The sequence below is a fragment of the Salmo trutta genome, chromosome 1 (assembly GCF_901001165.1).
Source record: "Salmo trutta chromosome 1, fSalTru1.1, whole genome shotgun sequence".
Taxonomy (NCBI): domain Eukaryota; kingdom Metazoa; phylum Chordata; class Actinopteri; order Salmoniformes; family Salmonidae; genus Salmo; species Salmo trutta.
In genome coordinates, this window is record NC_042957.1 from 75,503,013 (window position 1) to 75,519,275 (window position 16,263).

At 42.8% G+C, this 16,263-nt stretch overlaps 1 protein-coding gene across 2 annotated transcripts; it reads left to right on the plus strand.

Annotated features, from left to right (window-relative positions):
- The first annotated feature begins 318 nt into the window (after positions 1–318).
- LOC115207943 (zinc finger protein 501) lies at positions 319–14,173 on the plus strand. Of its 2 annotated transcripts, none has more exons than XM_029775585.1 (3): positions 319–472; positions 12,138–12,363; positions 12,593–14,173. In XM_029775585.1, exons 1-3 carry the CDS (start codon positions 461–463, stop codon positions 13,663–13,665), a joined length of 1,311 nt encoding a protein of 436 aa, XP_029631445.1. In that variant the 5' UTR covers positions 319–460; the 3' UTR covers positions 13,666–14,173. The 2 variants fall into 2 exon arrangements, with proteins under 2 accessions (XP_029631445.1, XP_029631452.1); XM_029775592.1 differs by having other exon boundaries at positions 12,138–12,315.
- Positions 14,174–16,263: the final 2,090 nt, after the last annotated feature.

Here is a 16,263-nt window from a genome sequence, read left to right on the forward strand (position 1 = left end):
TTGTTGGTGTTGGATGGATGGGGACAGAGAGGACTTTAATTGCTTTATTTGGATACAATTTAAGTAAGTCAACCTTGACCAAAAATAACCTTATTTTGATCGATTTTACACCCGTTGTTACTCTAAAAATATGTGATGAAAATACGTTTTTGGGGCTGGTGTAGGGTTAATTGGTTGGGCAATTTTTTCACAGTGTAAGGAATTCATACTACAGAATAGTACTACAAAATAGTAAGCTGATAAAAAGACAAATCAGTAGGTGGCGACATGCACCTATAACAATTGTATGCGAACCGCCATAATACCAAAGCAGAAGAAGACCGTTTCCTTCCTTCTCAACAGCTCTGCTCCTTGAATCGCAGGAAGTCTTAACTTCTCCCACTGTTGCATTGCTGTAAATGGCCACTGCAGACGTCGGATTGAACATACATCGGTGAACGCTGAAGAAAGAATAGCTTCCATGATGGATCGGGTAAGTTTGATTTACTTTTATTAACAGTATGCCTACTGTGGTGTATAACATATCTAGGCCTAGTTATCATCTTTGATCTTCCATATCCATTCGTTCCAATAAAAACCAGGGATGTTTTGTCCTTCAGCAAAGTAGCCTACTAGCCTAAAGCACAGATTGAAACAAGGCAATGAGCAGGTTACGTCAGAACCATGGAGAAATAATGAGGCTAAAGCTACACCTTCCAGTACCGGTACGTGGGTAAAATCACCGGGAAGCCAAGGCAGAAAAATAGCCATATTACAACCTGTGTTGTGATAATTGCGTTGTTTGCTCTATAACCTGTTAGTTTATATGACTTGACACAGCCGAGACAAAAAGACAGTGGCAGAATAAATTCAACCACACCTTTTGTTCAATCATAAAACCGGAGAGCAACAAATGTTCTGTGAAGTAAACAAAGCATTGTGCATGTCACAAACAGTTACATGACCTACAGCATGGTCAAGCCAGTTCATTTTTCCGACATTTTCGAACTACTAAATAACTATTGGTTTAGTTACCGCAAGTCGCAAAGAAAACGGGCTGCCTCCACTATTCCAGCACTACCTCAGGTGCACATTTCCGTCCATTAAGTACCAATGATGTCAAATCAAGTTTATTTGTCACGTGCGCCGAATACATCAGGTGTAGACCTTAGTGAAATGCTTACTTACAGGCTCTAACCAATAGTGCAAAAACATATTAGGTGAACAATGGGTAAGTAAAGAAATAAAACAGTAAAAAGACAGTTGAAAATAAGTAGCGAGGCTATATACAGACACCGGTTAGTCAGGCTGATTGAGGTAGTATGTAGATATGGTTAAAGTGACTATGCATATATGATAAACAGAGAGTAGCTGTAACGTAAAAGAGGGGTTGGCGGGTGGTGGGTGGGACACAATGCCGATACCCCGGTTAGCCAATGTGCAGGAGCATTGGTTGGTTGGCCCAATTGAGGTAGTATGTGCATGAATGTATAGTTAAAGTGACTATGCATATATGATAAACAGAGAGTAGCAGCAGCATAAAAGAGGGGTTGGGGGCACACAATACAAATAGTCCGGGTAACCATTTGATTACCTGTTCAGGAGTCTTATGGCTTTTGGGTAAAAACTGTTGAGAAGCCTTTTTGTCCAAGACTTAGCACTCTGGTACCGCTTGCCATGCGGTAGTAGAGAGAACAGTATGGCTGGGGTCTTTGACAATTTTTGGGGCCTTCCTCTGACACCGCCTGGTGTAAAGTTCCTGGATGGCAGGCAGCTTTGCCCCAGTGGTGTACTGGGCCGTACGCACTACCCTCTGTATGCCTTGAGGTCGGAGGCCGAGCAGTTGCCGTACCAGGCAGTGATGCAACCATCAAGATGCTCTCGACGTTGCAGCTGTAGAACCTTTTGAGGATCTCAGGACCCATGCCAAATCTTTTTAGTTTCCTGAGGGGGAATAGGCTTTGTCGTGCCCTCTTCACGACTGTCTTGGTGTGCTTGGACCATTCTAGTTTGTTGTTTATGTGGACACCAAGAAACTTGAAGCTCTCAACCTGCTCCACTACAGCCCCGTCGATGAGAATGGGGACGTGCTCGGTCCTCCTTTTCCTGTAGTCCACAATCATCTCCTTAGTCTTGGTTACGTTGTGCAACCTTTTTTGTAGCATTTCTGATATTACTCATTTATTTTCAGCTACATCTCAGTTCTATCTAAACGGGTCAGCAACTCAGTTGCTTGGGAACAATATAGCTGCTATTAGCTAACGTTGGCTTGTTTGTCCAAAGTCCAGCAGCTAACCTATGTAGCTAGCTAATGAACAGGCAAAGAAAGGCGTAATTGTTTATGGAAGGTTTGTTATACAAATACCTTAAGCCATTAGTTAGCTAGCAGACAAGAACAGCTGACAACAATAGCTAGTTCATGTCCAAACGGCAGTCCTACATGTTTCCACAAAACATAGTTAGCTAGCTACATCAGTTAAACCAAATTGTCACGCTGCTACCTTATGACGCATGCAATGGACTTTTGGAACGTGTCATGGTAATTATTCTAATCAAAGGAGAAGCTTTTATATTTCTACAAAACCATCAAACTGTATTAATAATTACTGCAGTAATGGAGCGTTAACGGTCACCCAGTGGTGTAGAGTTAAAAGCCCAAAATAAGCAGTGTTAGGTTACAACTTTGTATAGTCCTGGCCCTGGCAGACAGAACAAAGTTTGACACAGACACTAATCATGCAGTGGAATGTAGTCTTTAGGGCTTATCACCAAGGCATCGTAAATCAACTGCCAGCATTAAGCCTCAGAGGCTCTTCTCAGGCCAACACAGTGTGTAAGTACTATTTGAAGAATATTCTAATATAAAAGGTACATTGAATAACAATGTTGTTATTTCTACCACAAATGCTAGCTAGCTACTCCATAGTCCAAGCTACAGTAAGAGCTAGCCATTTTTAACTGTCAGACAGGACACAACTCAAACTAGCTGAGAAAAAAAATCTGATTGTATTGGTCGCATACACATACTTAGCAGATCTTATTACAGGTGTAGCGAAATGCTTGTGTTCCTAGTTCCAACACTGCAGTAATATCTAACAATTCACAACAATAACGCTACACATTAATCTTAAAGTAAAATAATGGAATTAAGAAATATATAAATATTAGGACGAGCAATGTCAGTCCAGAGTGTATATATACAGTACATTCATAAGTATGTGGACACCCCTTCAAATGATTGGATTTGGCTATTTCAGCCACACCCACACCAATACAGTTAAAAATGGCAATAGGCAAACTTGCAAGCAACCTCCCTTTTAACTAAAATGTCAACCCAAATACATCTAACAGGGCAATAATAGTCCAGCGACACTGAACATCAAAGGGAAGCGCATTGAACAAAAGAAAGTCTGCTGCTGTGAAAAGCACTGGAGAATAGAGGAGTCTTTGTGCAACTGCAAGCCTGAAGTCTACAGCTGTCTGTCCGTCTGATGGTTTGTATGTCAAAGCTTTGCAGCAATGTTGCTACTAATCCATGCGATCAATAACTGGTGCGGTCCCAAAAGATAACGACCTAGAGCGGTAACACCGATGATCGAGTTAAACACCAGTGAAGGGAGTTCTTAATGCTATAACATACAATGACATTCTAGACGATTCTGCTCTTTGTGGCAACAGTTTGGGGAAGGCCCTTTCCTGTTTCAGCATGATAATGCCCCCGTGCACAAAGCGAGGTCCATACAGAAATGGTTTGTCGAGATTGGTGTGGAAGAACTTCACTGGCCCGCACAGAGCCCTAACCTCAACCCCATCGAGCACCTTCGGAATGAATTGTAACGCTGACCGCGAGCCAGGCCTAATCGGTCAACATCAGTGCCTAGACCTCACTAATGCTCTTGAGGCTGAATTGAAGCAAGTCCCCGCAGCAATGTTCCTACATCTAGTGGAAAGCTCTCCCAGCAGAGTGGAGGCTGTTATAGCAGCAAAGGGGGACCAACTCTATATTAACGCCTGCGATTTTGGAATGAGATGTTCGACGAGCAGGTGTCCCTATACTTTTGGTAATGTAGTCCCCAATTTCGTGGTATCCAATTGGTAGTTAGTCTTGTCTCATTGCTGCAACTCCCGTACGGACTCAGGAGAGGCAAAGTTCGAGAGCCGTGCGTCCTCCGAAAAACACACCCCAGCCAAGCCGCACTGCTTTTTGACACAATGCCCACTTAACCCGGAAGCCAGCCGCACCAACGTGTTGGAGGAAACACCGTACTCCTGGTGACCGTGTCAGCGTGGCCCGCCTCAGGAGTCGCTGGTGCGCGATGGGACAAGGACATCCCTGCCAGCAAACCCTCCCCTAACCCGGATGACGCTGGGCCAATTGTGCCCTGCCCCATCGGTCTCCTGGCTGCGACAGAGCCTGGACTCGAACCCAGAATCTCTAGTGGCACAGCTAGCACTGTGTCGTGTCTTTGGCTATGCCGGATTAAGTGATATGACATGCTAACTTATAAAATTATTTCTCTGTAATTAATATTACCTGATTAAGCTAATCATGTAAATGTAATTAACTAGAAAGTCGGGGCACCACGGAAGAACGTTTATAGAGCTGTTATCTTCCGAATAAACTCTTAAAATACTTAGTAATATTTTACATCGATAGCAGTCAATATTAACCCATATCTTATTTTCAGTCTCATAATGAAAGTTGTAAATTCTTGGTTATCTTCACGAACCCTGGCTAACAAGTTGAATCAGCAATACAAAATTGGGTTTAATTATTTATTTACTAAATACCTAACTAATCACATACAATTACAAATACACAGAATACATATGATGTCATACAGAAAACGTCCTGGTGGACGGAACCTGTATCATGGCTGGTTACACAAAGGAAAGGGGGTTGGGCTTGAATGAAAGGGCGGGAAGACTTAGGAACAAAGAAACAGCAGCTATGCTATCGTAAATACATTATCTTATGCATTCTAAATTACCGCCCATTTGGAAAAGGAAAATGCAATAAATATTTACTCTGAGCTGCGCTTCGGTAGATTGGTCGTAGATGCTGGCCGGGTTGGCCAACAGATCTTCCTGTAGTGGAAGAATGTCAATGGTGGTAAATTGGATACGTGGTGGTATCTTCGTCTGGTTGTTAGACTGGATCCGTCGTCCGTCCTTTCCTAGCCCACGTTAGCAGCGGCTAACTCAACGGCTAGGAAGTATCACTTCTGTAGTGAATAAGCTCAAAGTTCATACCAGTTCATACCATAGCTCATGCCGAGGTTGGCTTAGTTGTCATGTGTGTCCTTCTAACGTGGAGGCTGCAGCCCTCCCGTACTGGAACTGGTGAATGTCTTTTCGTCAAAGGCGTATATAGTGGAGAGGGGGGAAGGAGGTGTTTCATCGTTTATAACCCCTGTCTCTTCACAGGGTTGGACCACTGATCGAGCAGGGCACTTTCCTTATGAAAACCCAATTCTTTCATTTGGAAGCTAAAATTACATTTAATCTCCTAACAAACAATTTCAATATCAAACATTTCAATTGCATAACAATTCCATGTGACTCTGATAACTAGAGGGTGTATACTTTCTCAGGTACAGTTTATGTCGTCCTGTCATCAATCATAATGTCCCAGATAACAACGAACCTGACATGCATACTCATTACGTTATCAAGCATATTTCCAACTGGTTTTATTATGTAAATATGGTTCCTTTTCCCATTTGTTTGATGTTCCCAGACTCTCTATATTTAACAGGACAGCAGTCCTTCAGTAGGGTCAGTAAGAGAGGGGAAGGGAGAAAGGTATTTATGGGGGGGGGTCATAAACCTTACCCACAGGCCAACGTCATGACAACTGCGATGCAGTGCCTTAGACCACTGTGCCACTCAGGAGGCCCGTCATGTAAATTCTACAGGGTAGGGTTGTAAACTTTCTGGTAAATGTTTCTGGAAATTTTCCATGGGAAGTTAGTCCCTGGAATTTGGGGAATATTACTTAAATTCATCAAAGTTAGCTCATAACAGTGAGCATTTTTTTGTGGGATACACAAGGCAATTCTAGGTCTTGTGGCATATTTTGGTTAAACTATCCCCAATGGAATTGCAACCCTCTGCATGCACAGTGCATTCTTAGTAAATAGTAGCCTGTAGCAAAGTGTGTTTTAAATCATTTCTAACTTGTTAACAATTTCTGCTAGTTAGTTTTTGCTACCATGTGGGTTTTAGCTTGCTTGAGCCTGCTAACTGAGGAGTGTTAATTCACCTGTTTCCATACATGTTTCATTTTAAAACATGTATCTTACAAAGGTGTTGTTTAATCTAACTGTTTAACTATTTATCTGTATTTGGTTTTTTTTAACACTTTTTTTCCCTAATCTTTACAGGAAAATGCCACTATCTGATGTGTGGAGACATTTCACTGCAGCTAATGTAGAAAGAAAAGCTGTGTACATTTATAAATACTGTGCCAAATCATATGTGAAGAATGCAACAAAGATGCAGAATCATCTGGCCAAGTGCATAAAGGTTCCTCAGTGCTCACAACAAGCAACCTCTGATAAAAGTCCCTGTACTTCTATTCAAGGTGAAAATTATGAATCAGACTCCTTATCAATAGCAACAGCTCATGGTCCTCCTGGAATCACAAGTTTTTTTGGACTCAATGGAGGAACATAGTCAGAGAAATGCTGATGAATGTCTTGCTCGAGCTATGTATGCAACTTGTTCACCTCTGATGCTCACAGGCAATGTGTATTGGAAGAGACGAATGAATGTTCTTTGCCCAGCATACACCCCTCCAACCAGACATGCTTTATGTACTCATTTGCTTGATGCAGAGTTTAACAGAGTTCAAGTGAAGGTCAAGCAAATCATAGAGAAAGCTGTATTGCAATCATCTCTGATGGGTGGTCGAATGTTCGTGGGCAAGGAATAATTAACTACATCATCTCCACCCCTCAACCACTATTCTACAAGAGCACAGACACAAGGGACAACAGACACACCGGTCTCTACATTGCAGATGAGCTGAAGGCATTTATCAATGAGCTTTAACCACAGAAGGTAATTGCACTGGTGACAGACAATGCTGCGAACATGAAGACTGCTTGGTTTAAAGTGGAGGAGTCCTACCCTCACATCACACCCATTGGCTGTGCTGCTCATGCATTGAATCTGCTCCTCAAGGACATCATGACACTGAAAACAATGGATACACTCTACAAGAGAGCCAAGGAAATGGTTAGGTATGTCAAGGGTCATCAAGTTATAGCAGCAATCTACCACACCAAGCTTAGTGAGAAGAATAAGAGCACCACATTGAAGCTGCCCAGCAACACTCGTTGGGGTGGTGTTGTCGTCATGTTTGACAGTCTCCTGGAGGGGAAGGAGTCTCTCCAAGAAATGGCCATATCACAGTCTTCCGATATGGACAGCCCCATCAAGAGGATCCTCCTGGATTATGTATTTTGGGAGAGAGTGGTAAGCAGCCTGAAACTCCTGAAACCTATAGCAGTAGCCATTGCACGGATTGAGGGAGACAATGCCATCCTGTCTGATGTTCGAACTCTGCTTGCAGATGCCCTGCCCACTTCACTGTTGCTCCAAGCAGAGGAAACTAGTTCTGAAATGCATCAAAAAGCGTGAAGACTTCTGCCTGAAGCCCATACATGCTGCAGCATACATGTTGGACCCCAAGTATGCTGGCAAGAGCATCCTGTCTGGTGCAGAGATCAGCAAGGCCCATGGTGTCATCACTACAGTGTCTCGCCACCTTGGCCTGGATGAGGGCAAGGTTCTTGGCAGTCTGGCGAAGTACACTTCCAAGCAAGGGCTTTGGGATGGAGATGCAATATGGCAGTCGTGCCAACATATCTCATCAGCCACCTGGAGGAAGGGACTTTGTGGATCTGAGGCTCTTTCCCCTGTTGCCTCCATCATCCTCCAAATGCCACCAACATCAGCCGCCTCAGAGCGCAGCTGGTCCTTGTTTGGGAACACACACACCAAAGCACACAACATGCTGACCAATACAAGGATTGAAAATTTGGTGCCCATCCTGGCAAATTTTAGGCTTTTTGAGCCTGACAATGAGCCATCTTCAACAAGGTTGGAAAGTGACAGTGAAGATGAGGCCTCGGAGTCTGATGTTCAAGAGGTGGACATTGAGGAGGTCCAGGGAGAAGACATGGCAGCCTGAGAGGAAGACAACCAAAGCTTTAGTTTCTAGACTTCATTTTACAGATAGATGTATGTTGAAACGTTTTTGGGAGATGCGATGGATCATTGGGGATCATTCAATATTCCCTTTATTTTGTTGTTCAGTGAAATTATCCCATGTGAAGAGTTAACTCAATTAAAGTTAAATTCGTAACTAAATTGTTTTTTTTATTTCTATTGGAAGGATTTAATCATTTGCAATATGTCTATGATGTTTGTTTCTGTCTCCATATGATATGGTAAATATATCCAATGTAAAGAACAATTACATTTAAATTGTATTAATATTAATTTGAATATTTCTGTTAATTCCTGTTAATTCCCATGGAAAGTTTCCACCTCAGAATATTCCCCAAAATGTATAACCCTACTACAGGGACACTCGAAGTCAATCTTAAATGAATCATTGTTTATTACCAGCATGCTCTAGAGGTCAAACTTAAGATGCATAAAGTACCATTCTGAAGGTAGCTCCCTCGGGGCAATCCCGTTAGATCTCTTATATACTGGTTACAGACAGGTTACATGTTAATAGGGTTGGTTCTGGCCCTGTCTCCTGTCTTAACTTCTAGAACTTATTCTGGAGGTTCTACCAAATGGTCCTGAGGAGGGGGTCATGTTGCCTCCATTTCTTTACCATTCACAGGCAGGAAACAAGGATTACTTATGACACGAAGACAAAGTTAACATTTTCAAGGCTACTCTTCACATAATACACTGCTCAAAAAAATAAAGGGAACACTTAAACAACACATCCTAGAACTGAATGAAATAAATAATCTTATTAAATACTTTCTTCTTTACATAGTTGAATGTGCTGACAACAGAATCACACAAAAATAATCAATAGAAATCCAATTTATCAACACATGGAGGCCTGGATTTGGAGTCACACTCAAAATTAAAGTGGAAAACCACACTACAGGCTGATCCAACTTTGATGTAATGTCCTTTAAAACAAGTCAAAATGAGGCTCAGTAGTGTGTGTGGCCTCCACGTGCCTGTATGACCTCCCTACAACGCCTGGGCATGCTCCTGATGAGGTGGCAGATGGTCTCCTGAGGGATCTCCTCCCAGACCTGGACTAAAGCATCCGCCAACTCCTGGACAGTCTGGTGCAACGTGGCATTCGTGGATGGAGAGAGACATGATGTCCAAGATGTGCTCAATTAGATTCAGGTCTGGGGAACGGCGGGCCAGTCCATAGCATCAATGCCTTCCTCCTGCAGGAACTGCTGACACACTCTAGCCACATGAGGTCTAGCATTGTCTTGCATTAGGAGGAACCCAGGGCCAACCGCACCAGCATATGGTCTCACAAGGGGTCTGAGGATCTCATCTCGGTACCTAATGGCAGTCAGGCTACCTCTGGCGAGCACATGGAGGGCTGTGCGGCCCCCCAAAGAAATGCCACCCCACACCATGACTGACCCACCGCCAAACCGGTCATGCTGGAGGATGTTGCAGGCAGCAGAACGTTCTCCACGGCGTCTCCAGACTCTGTCACGTGCTCAGTGTGAACCTGCTTTCATCTGTGAAGAGCACAGGGCGCCAGTGGCGAATTTGCCAATCTTGGTGTTCTCTGGCAAATGCCAAACGTCCTGCACGGTGTTGGGCTGTAAGCACAACCCCCACCTGTGGACGTCGGGCCCTCATACCACCCTCATGGAGTCTGTTTCTGACCGTTTGAGCAGACACATGCACATTTGTGGCCTGCTGGAGGTCATTTTGCAGGGCTCTGGCAGTGCTCCTCCTGCTCCTCCTTGCACGAAGGCGGAGGTAGCGGTCCTGCTGCTGGGTTGCTGCCCTCCTACGGCCTCCTCCACGTCTCCTGATGTACTGGCCTGTCTCCTGGTAGCGCCTCCATGCTCTGGACACTACGCTGACAGACACAGCAAACTTTCTTGCCACAGCTCGCATTGATGTGCCGTCCTGGATGAGCTGCTGAGCCACTTGTGTGGGTTGTAGACTCCGTCTCATGCTACCACTAGAGTGAAAGCACCGCCAGCATTCAAAAGTGACCAAAACATCAGCCAGGAAGCATAGGAACTGAGAAGTGGTCTGTGGTCTTCACCTGCAGAACCACTCCTTTATTGGGGGTGTCTTGCTTATTGCCTATAATTTCCACCTGTTGTCTATTCCATTTGCACAACAGCATGTGAAATCTATTGTCAATCAGTGTTGCTTCCTAAGTGGACAGTTTGATTTCACAGAAGTGTGATTGACTTGGAGTTACATTGTTGTTTAAGTGTTCCCTTTATTTTTTTGAGCAGTATATTTTCCATCACAGGATGTAGACATTATGGACAGTATGTGGATAGAATATTTAGTGTATCTGTAGCATTGAATAGTGTATATACAGTAATAATTGAATATAGTGGCCTTGACTAGAATACACTATATATACATATTAAGTGCTTAAAACAGTATGTAAACATTAAAGTGAACAGTGTTCCATGTCTGTGTTCATAGGGCAGCCTCTAAGGTGCATGGTAGAGAAACTGGGTCATAGTCAGCTAGTGACAGTGACTTTGTCCAGTTCAATATCCTTTGACATTGGGTGTTGTAGATGTCCTTGAGGGCAGGCATTGTGCCCTGGTGATGTGTTGGGCAGACCGCACCACCCTCTGGAGAGCCCTGAAGTTGCGAACGGTGCAGCTGCCATACCAGGTGGTGATACAGCCCGACAGGATGCTCTCAATGGTGCATCTGTAAAAGTTTGTGTGTTTTAGGGGCCAAGCTGAATTTCTTCAGCCTCCTGAGGTTGAAGAGGCGCTGTTGAGCCTTCTTCACCACATTGTCTGTGTGTGTGGACCATTTCAGATTATCAGTGATGTTTACACAAAGGAACTTGACCGGCCCTGTGGATGGGCAGATAGGAGTTGTAATCTGATATGCCAAAGGGAGGGCAAATACACATGTAAACAGCACATTGTCCACTGCGGTGAGCAAATACATGCTGGCTAGCATCAGAGAAACTCACTTGTTTCAAACATCCAGAATAGATTCCAGTATGCTCCTTCTTCTGTCTTGACATTTTTATCCAAATCTGTGGTGATCAACAGTGCCAAACTAACAACTCTGCTATTAGACAGGCTTGATTGTATTTACAGCTCTGATCTGGATGGTAGACTAGCCCATGTGTTGGATATTTGTCAACGGCCATTCCAGTGGTGTGGTGCTTGGGGTGGGAGAGGGGGCTAATGGCCCCCAAACCCTGATTATATAAATGCACAAGGTGCATAACTCTGCAATGCTTTAGACTAGAAACAAGCTGTAAAAGGCACCAGAAAGACGTGGCTCTATTGTACATAGGGATAACTGTATAAATTGACATTCATTTAGTTTAGGGTGGAAGGCAATACCAAATAATTGATGGATTTGGCTCTAAATACTACATCATAATGAGCAGCAGTAGTTCAGGTGTTCATGTTTTCCCTCACTGGTTATTTGGACAAATGACAATTTCGCAGGTGTTGGTGCCCTGCCCTTTTGGAAAGGGGAGGGGACATTCGGGCCCGTATCTTGAAAGAGAGGGTGGAGCTCCTCGTTCCAGCATCTCTTAAGCTCACCTAACACGTATGAACCCAGAACTAAATAGAGCGGCTGACCAATTACGTGAGACATTAGTTCTGGGTTAACCAAGATTAACTCAGGGGTGAAAGATGTGTTCAACTCTAATGAATGCTCAATCAAAGGTTCTGAACATAAGACGGGGCATTATAAGTGGTTTTTACATTTGAAAAAATATACCACTAACATCTGAAAAATTTGCTAAATTATTTTTAAAAACTAGACATTTGTGGAAAGTAGTGAACAATTATGCACTTCAGGAGAAAGGAGGTATTATAAGGATGCACCAATTTGAGATTTAGACTAAATTAATCAAATGTTTGTGCTAATGATATTCCATGTACAATACTTTGTGTGGTCACCAGGTCAGAGCTAGTCCGTCCCCCTCCACTCTGCCGGAGTCCCCTGGTCACAACTCTCCCGGTAGCTCCTTACTGCTGGATCTGAAGAGGGTGTCTGTGTGGCTGGTCGACTGCAGGAAAACACCAGGGCAGAGTGGAACTGTGAGAGAAGGAAACGAGGAAGGAGATTTGATTTTATCAAGTAAGAACAATGGTGTGGATGAGACCACAATCTGCTTCTGCAACTTCTGTAAGTTGATTGATAAACAGTATACACTCAGTGGCCAGTAAATTGTCTATCCAGGTTCGTGAATATATATGGGGGGGGGGAGAAATCTGTTGGTGCCCTTGAGCAAGGTATTTAACCCTAAATGCTCCTGTAAGTTCCTCTGCTAAATGACAAACAATTTTTAAAATAATTATAGTACTTATGGACCCATATTTCCAAAACCTAGTTATTCAATGTCTTTGTTTAACAGGGGACACACCTAACCGTAGTTCTCTCAGTGGGAGGGACTTATCATCTGGGGAGCCTCAACAACATCATGTTGCTGACGAGACAGAGAAGAGTGTTTCCAGATCAGAACATCCCAAGAAACACCAGCAGAGACGTACAGGGAAGAAACCTCATCACTGCTGCTCTGACTGTGGGAAGAGTTTCACAAGCCAGAGTGGCTTCATTATTCACTGTGATCAGTGTGGGAAGAGTTTTGCTGCATCTAACACCTTCAAATCTAATGTAAGAATTCATACAGGGAAGAAGCCTTACCCCTGCCTTGATTGTGGGAAAAGCTTTGTTAGTGCAGGAGCCCTAACCATACACCAGCGTGTACATACTGGAGAGAAGCCTTATAGCTGTGATCAGTGTGGGAAGAGCTTTGCTGTAGCTTCCACCCTGACTACACACCAGCGAACACATACTGGAGAGAAGCCTTATAGCTGTGGTCAGTGTGGGAAGAGCTTTGCTATATCAGCAAAGCTAACTATACACCAGCGCATACACACAGGAGAGAAGCCTTATAGCTGTGATCAGTGTGGGAAGAGCTTTGCTGTAGCTTCCACCCTGAATACACACCAGGTAACACACACAGGAGAGAGAACTTATGTTTGTCTATGTGGGAAGAGCTTTGCTCTAGCTTCCACCCTGACTGTACATCAGCGAACACACACTGGAGAGAAGCCTTATAGCTGTGGTCAGTGTGGGAAGAGCTTTGCTGTATCAGAAAAACGAACTATACATCAGCGAATACACACAGGAGAGAAGCCTTATAGCTGTGATCAGTGTGGGAAGAGCTTTGCTGTATCAGAAAAACTAACTAGACACCAGCGAATACACACAGGAGAGAAGCCTTATAGCTGTGATCAGTGTGGGAAGAGCTTCAATCAGTCAGGGACCCTGATTTCACACCAGCGAACACACACTAGAGAGAAACCCTATGTCTGTCTATGTGGAAAGAGCTTTGCTCATTTAGGGCCAATGAAAAAACACCAGAAAACAGAAATGTGTCATATTTCATCTCCCTCCTATCTGACACCGGTTCCAGATCCATAAATAAAGGTTCAATAGAAAACATTTAGTGAATAGTCATATCCATCTCCCATTGTTAAACAGTTGACTTAGTCTGATCACCATGGTTACCTCTGGAGCATAATATGCAGTTCTGATCTAGGATCAGGCCTAAATGGATAAATGTTATCATTGATAGAAAATGTCATAGTGAACCTGTTTGTGTGGGGGGGTGTTGATAATTGTATCTTTCATATACTCATGATACTATTATTATTACATGTCATTATGTAGAATAATGTTTCAACAATAGGTGTATATTCATGTATTCAATTGATCAATACATTCAATCCATTATCTTCTAAACAAAACTTTATCACTTAAGTTGTGTATTTTATATATCTATATTGATTAGAATGTTCCTAAAACGAATCAATAATTCATTGGATAATAATATCCATGAGGTCAAGGCAAGAACTATGCATACTGTGTCTTGTAACAACAATTAATGTAGTAACTTAGATTTATAATGTAATAAAACTGGTAAATGTAATATCTTGTTGGTTAATATGATAAAATGGTGAATTGTTATAGTAATAACCTATCCATTTAATGTAATAAGTTACTTTATCAGGTGAGTAACAACTTGTTTAATGAATAATGTAATAACTTCAACCGATCATGTAATAACACCTGAACCAATGTTTTATGTTTTACTTCACTAATGTTAATGCACATGCCACCCTCCACCAATTGCAAACCGACACACAAACCTATGCACCTGTACTCACACACAAACACACACTCTAATCTTCAAATTCTATTTGTCACATACACATATTTAGAAGATGTTATTGCAGGTGTAGAAATGCTTGTGTTCCTAGCTCCAACAGTAGAGTAATATCTAGCAATAAACACCAATACACACATCAAAAATAAAATTGAATTATTGAAATATACACACCTGTACAATCATATATATATATATACACACACACATGCATTGATAAACAATAAACTGAATTGTTCTGTAGGCCTTATAGTCAAAGAGCCAGGGGGCTCAGTGGGGCTCACTTCGGGTGAAAATGTCTCATAGTAAAACAGAAATGAAGGTCTATGTCCCTACAGTTGAAAATGTGTTCTGTCATTGAACTGTGTAAAAAGTGAAAAATATGTGTAAAAGTGTAATATCGTTGCAGCAATGGTAGCTTTCTGTGTTTTATCACCATTTCTATTCATCCCTCCAGCCCATTCAGTTTTCCCATAGAGGTTTTACCCTATAACAACGTCAGCATACAGTACATCAGGTTATTACTCATGTTTACCCTTTAATCATATATCATTGGAAATATTAGATTCATAGCTATCCATCAGACACATTTTCAGAATGTTCAGATTGACAGAAATGTGATATTCAAACTCTTGGATACAATCAGAAGTGGTTCTGAAACGTAATAAAAATGACCTTTAAAAAGTAGCCAGGCCTCGGGAGGGGAGAACCCCCGACCGGACCCTCACCCCATAATGGGCTACCACCTCCACCCCGACCACCACTCCTTGGAGAGGTCACTACACACCTCAGAGGACTGATGTCAACGTCTTGAAGACGGTAAGAGTGAAACTTATTTTCAGATAGAAACATAAAATAGACAAACATACTTTGATAATGTAATGTGTTGTCAGTTGGATGAAACAGGACCAAAATACACATTTCGAAAAGGTGAAGATTATTGATAATTATTAATAAGAGTAAGGGACCAAGTATGGGCCGTTGCCAGAAGAAGCTGAAGAGTAAAGAATATTTTGACTCACTTCAATATTGTGTGAAGTGACAACAGCTAATATCTTGCAATCAATGATTAATTAAAGGTAAGAATCTCTGGATTAACTATCTAATGTTAGCTTATTTTATTTATTTTATTTTTTATATAGCCTTTCGTACATCAGCTGAAATCTCAAAGTGCTGTACAGAAACCCAGCCTAAAACCCCAAACAGCAAGCAATGCATGTGAAAGAAGCACGGTGGCTGGGAAAAACTCCCTAGGAAAAACTCCTGAGAAAGGCCAAAAACCTAGGAAGAAACCTAGAGAGGAACCAGGCTATGAGGGGTGGCCAGTCCTCTTCTGGCTGTGCCGGGTGGATATTATAACAGAACATGGTCAAGATGTTAAAATGTTCGTAAATGACCAGCATGGTCAAATAATAATAATCATAGTAATTGTTGAGGGTGCAACAAGCACGTCCGGTGAACAGGTCAGGGTTCCGTAGCCGCAGGCAGAACAGTTGAAACTGGAGCAGCAGCATGGCCAGGTGGACTGGGGACAGCAAGGAGTCATCATGCCAGGTAGTCCTGAGGCATGGTCCTAGGGCTCAGGTCCTCCGAGAGAAAGAAAGAAAGAGAGAATTAGAGAGAGCATATTTACATTCACACAGGACACCGGATAAGACAAGAGAATACTCCAGATGTAACAGACTGACCCTAGCCCCCCGACACATAAACTACTGCAGCATAAATACTGGAGGCTGAGACAGGAGGGATCAGAAGACACTGTGGCCCCATCCGATGATACCCCCGGACAGGGCCAAACAGGCAGGATATAACCCCACCCACTTTGCCAAAGCACAGCCCCCACACCACTAGCT

What these genes read in the sequence shown, in the direction of transcription:
- LOC115207943 (XM_029775585.1), top strand. An exon ending in AATCTGCTTCTGCAACTTCT is followed by an intron (nt 12,364 to 12,592) that starts GTAAGTTGATTG and finishes TTTGTTTAACAG; the next exon opens with GGGACACACCTAACCGTAGT.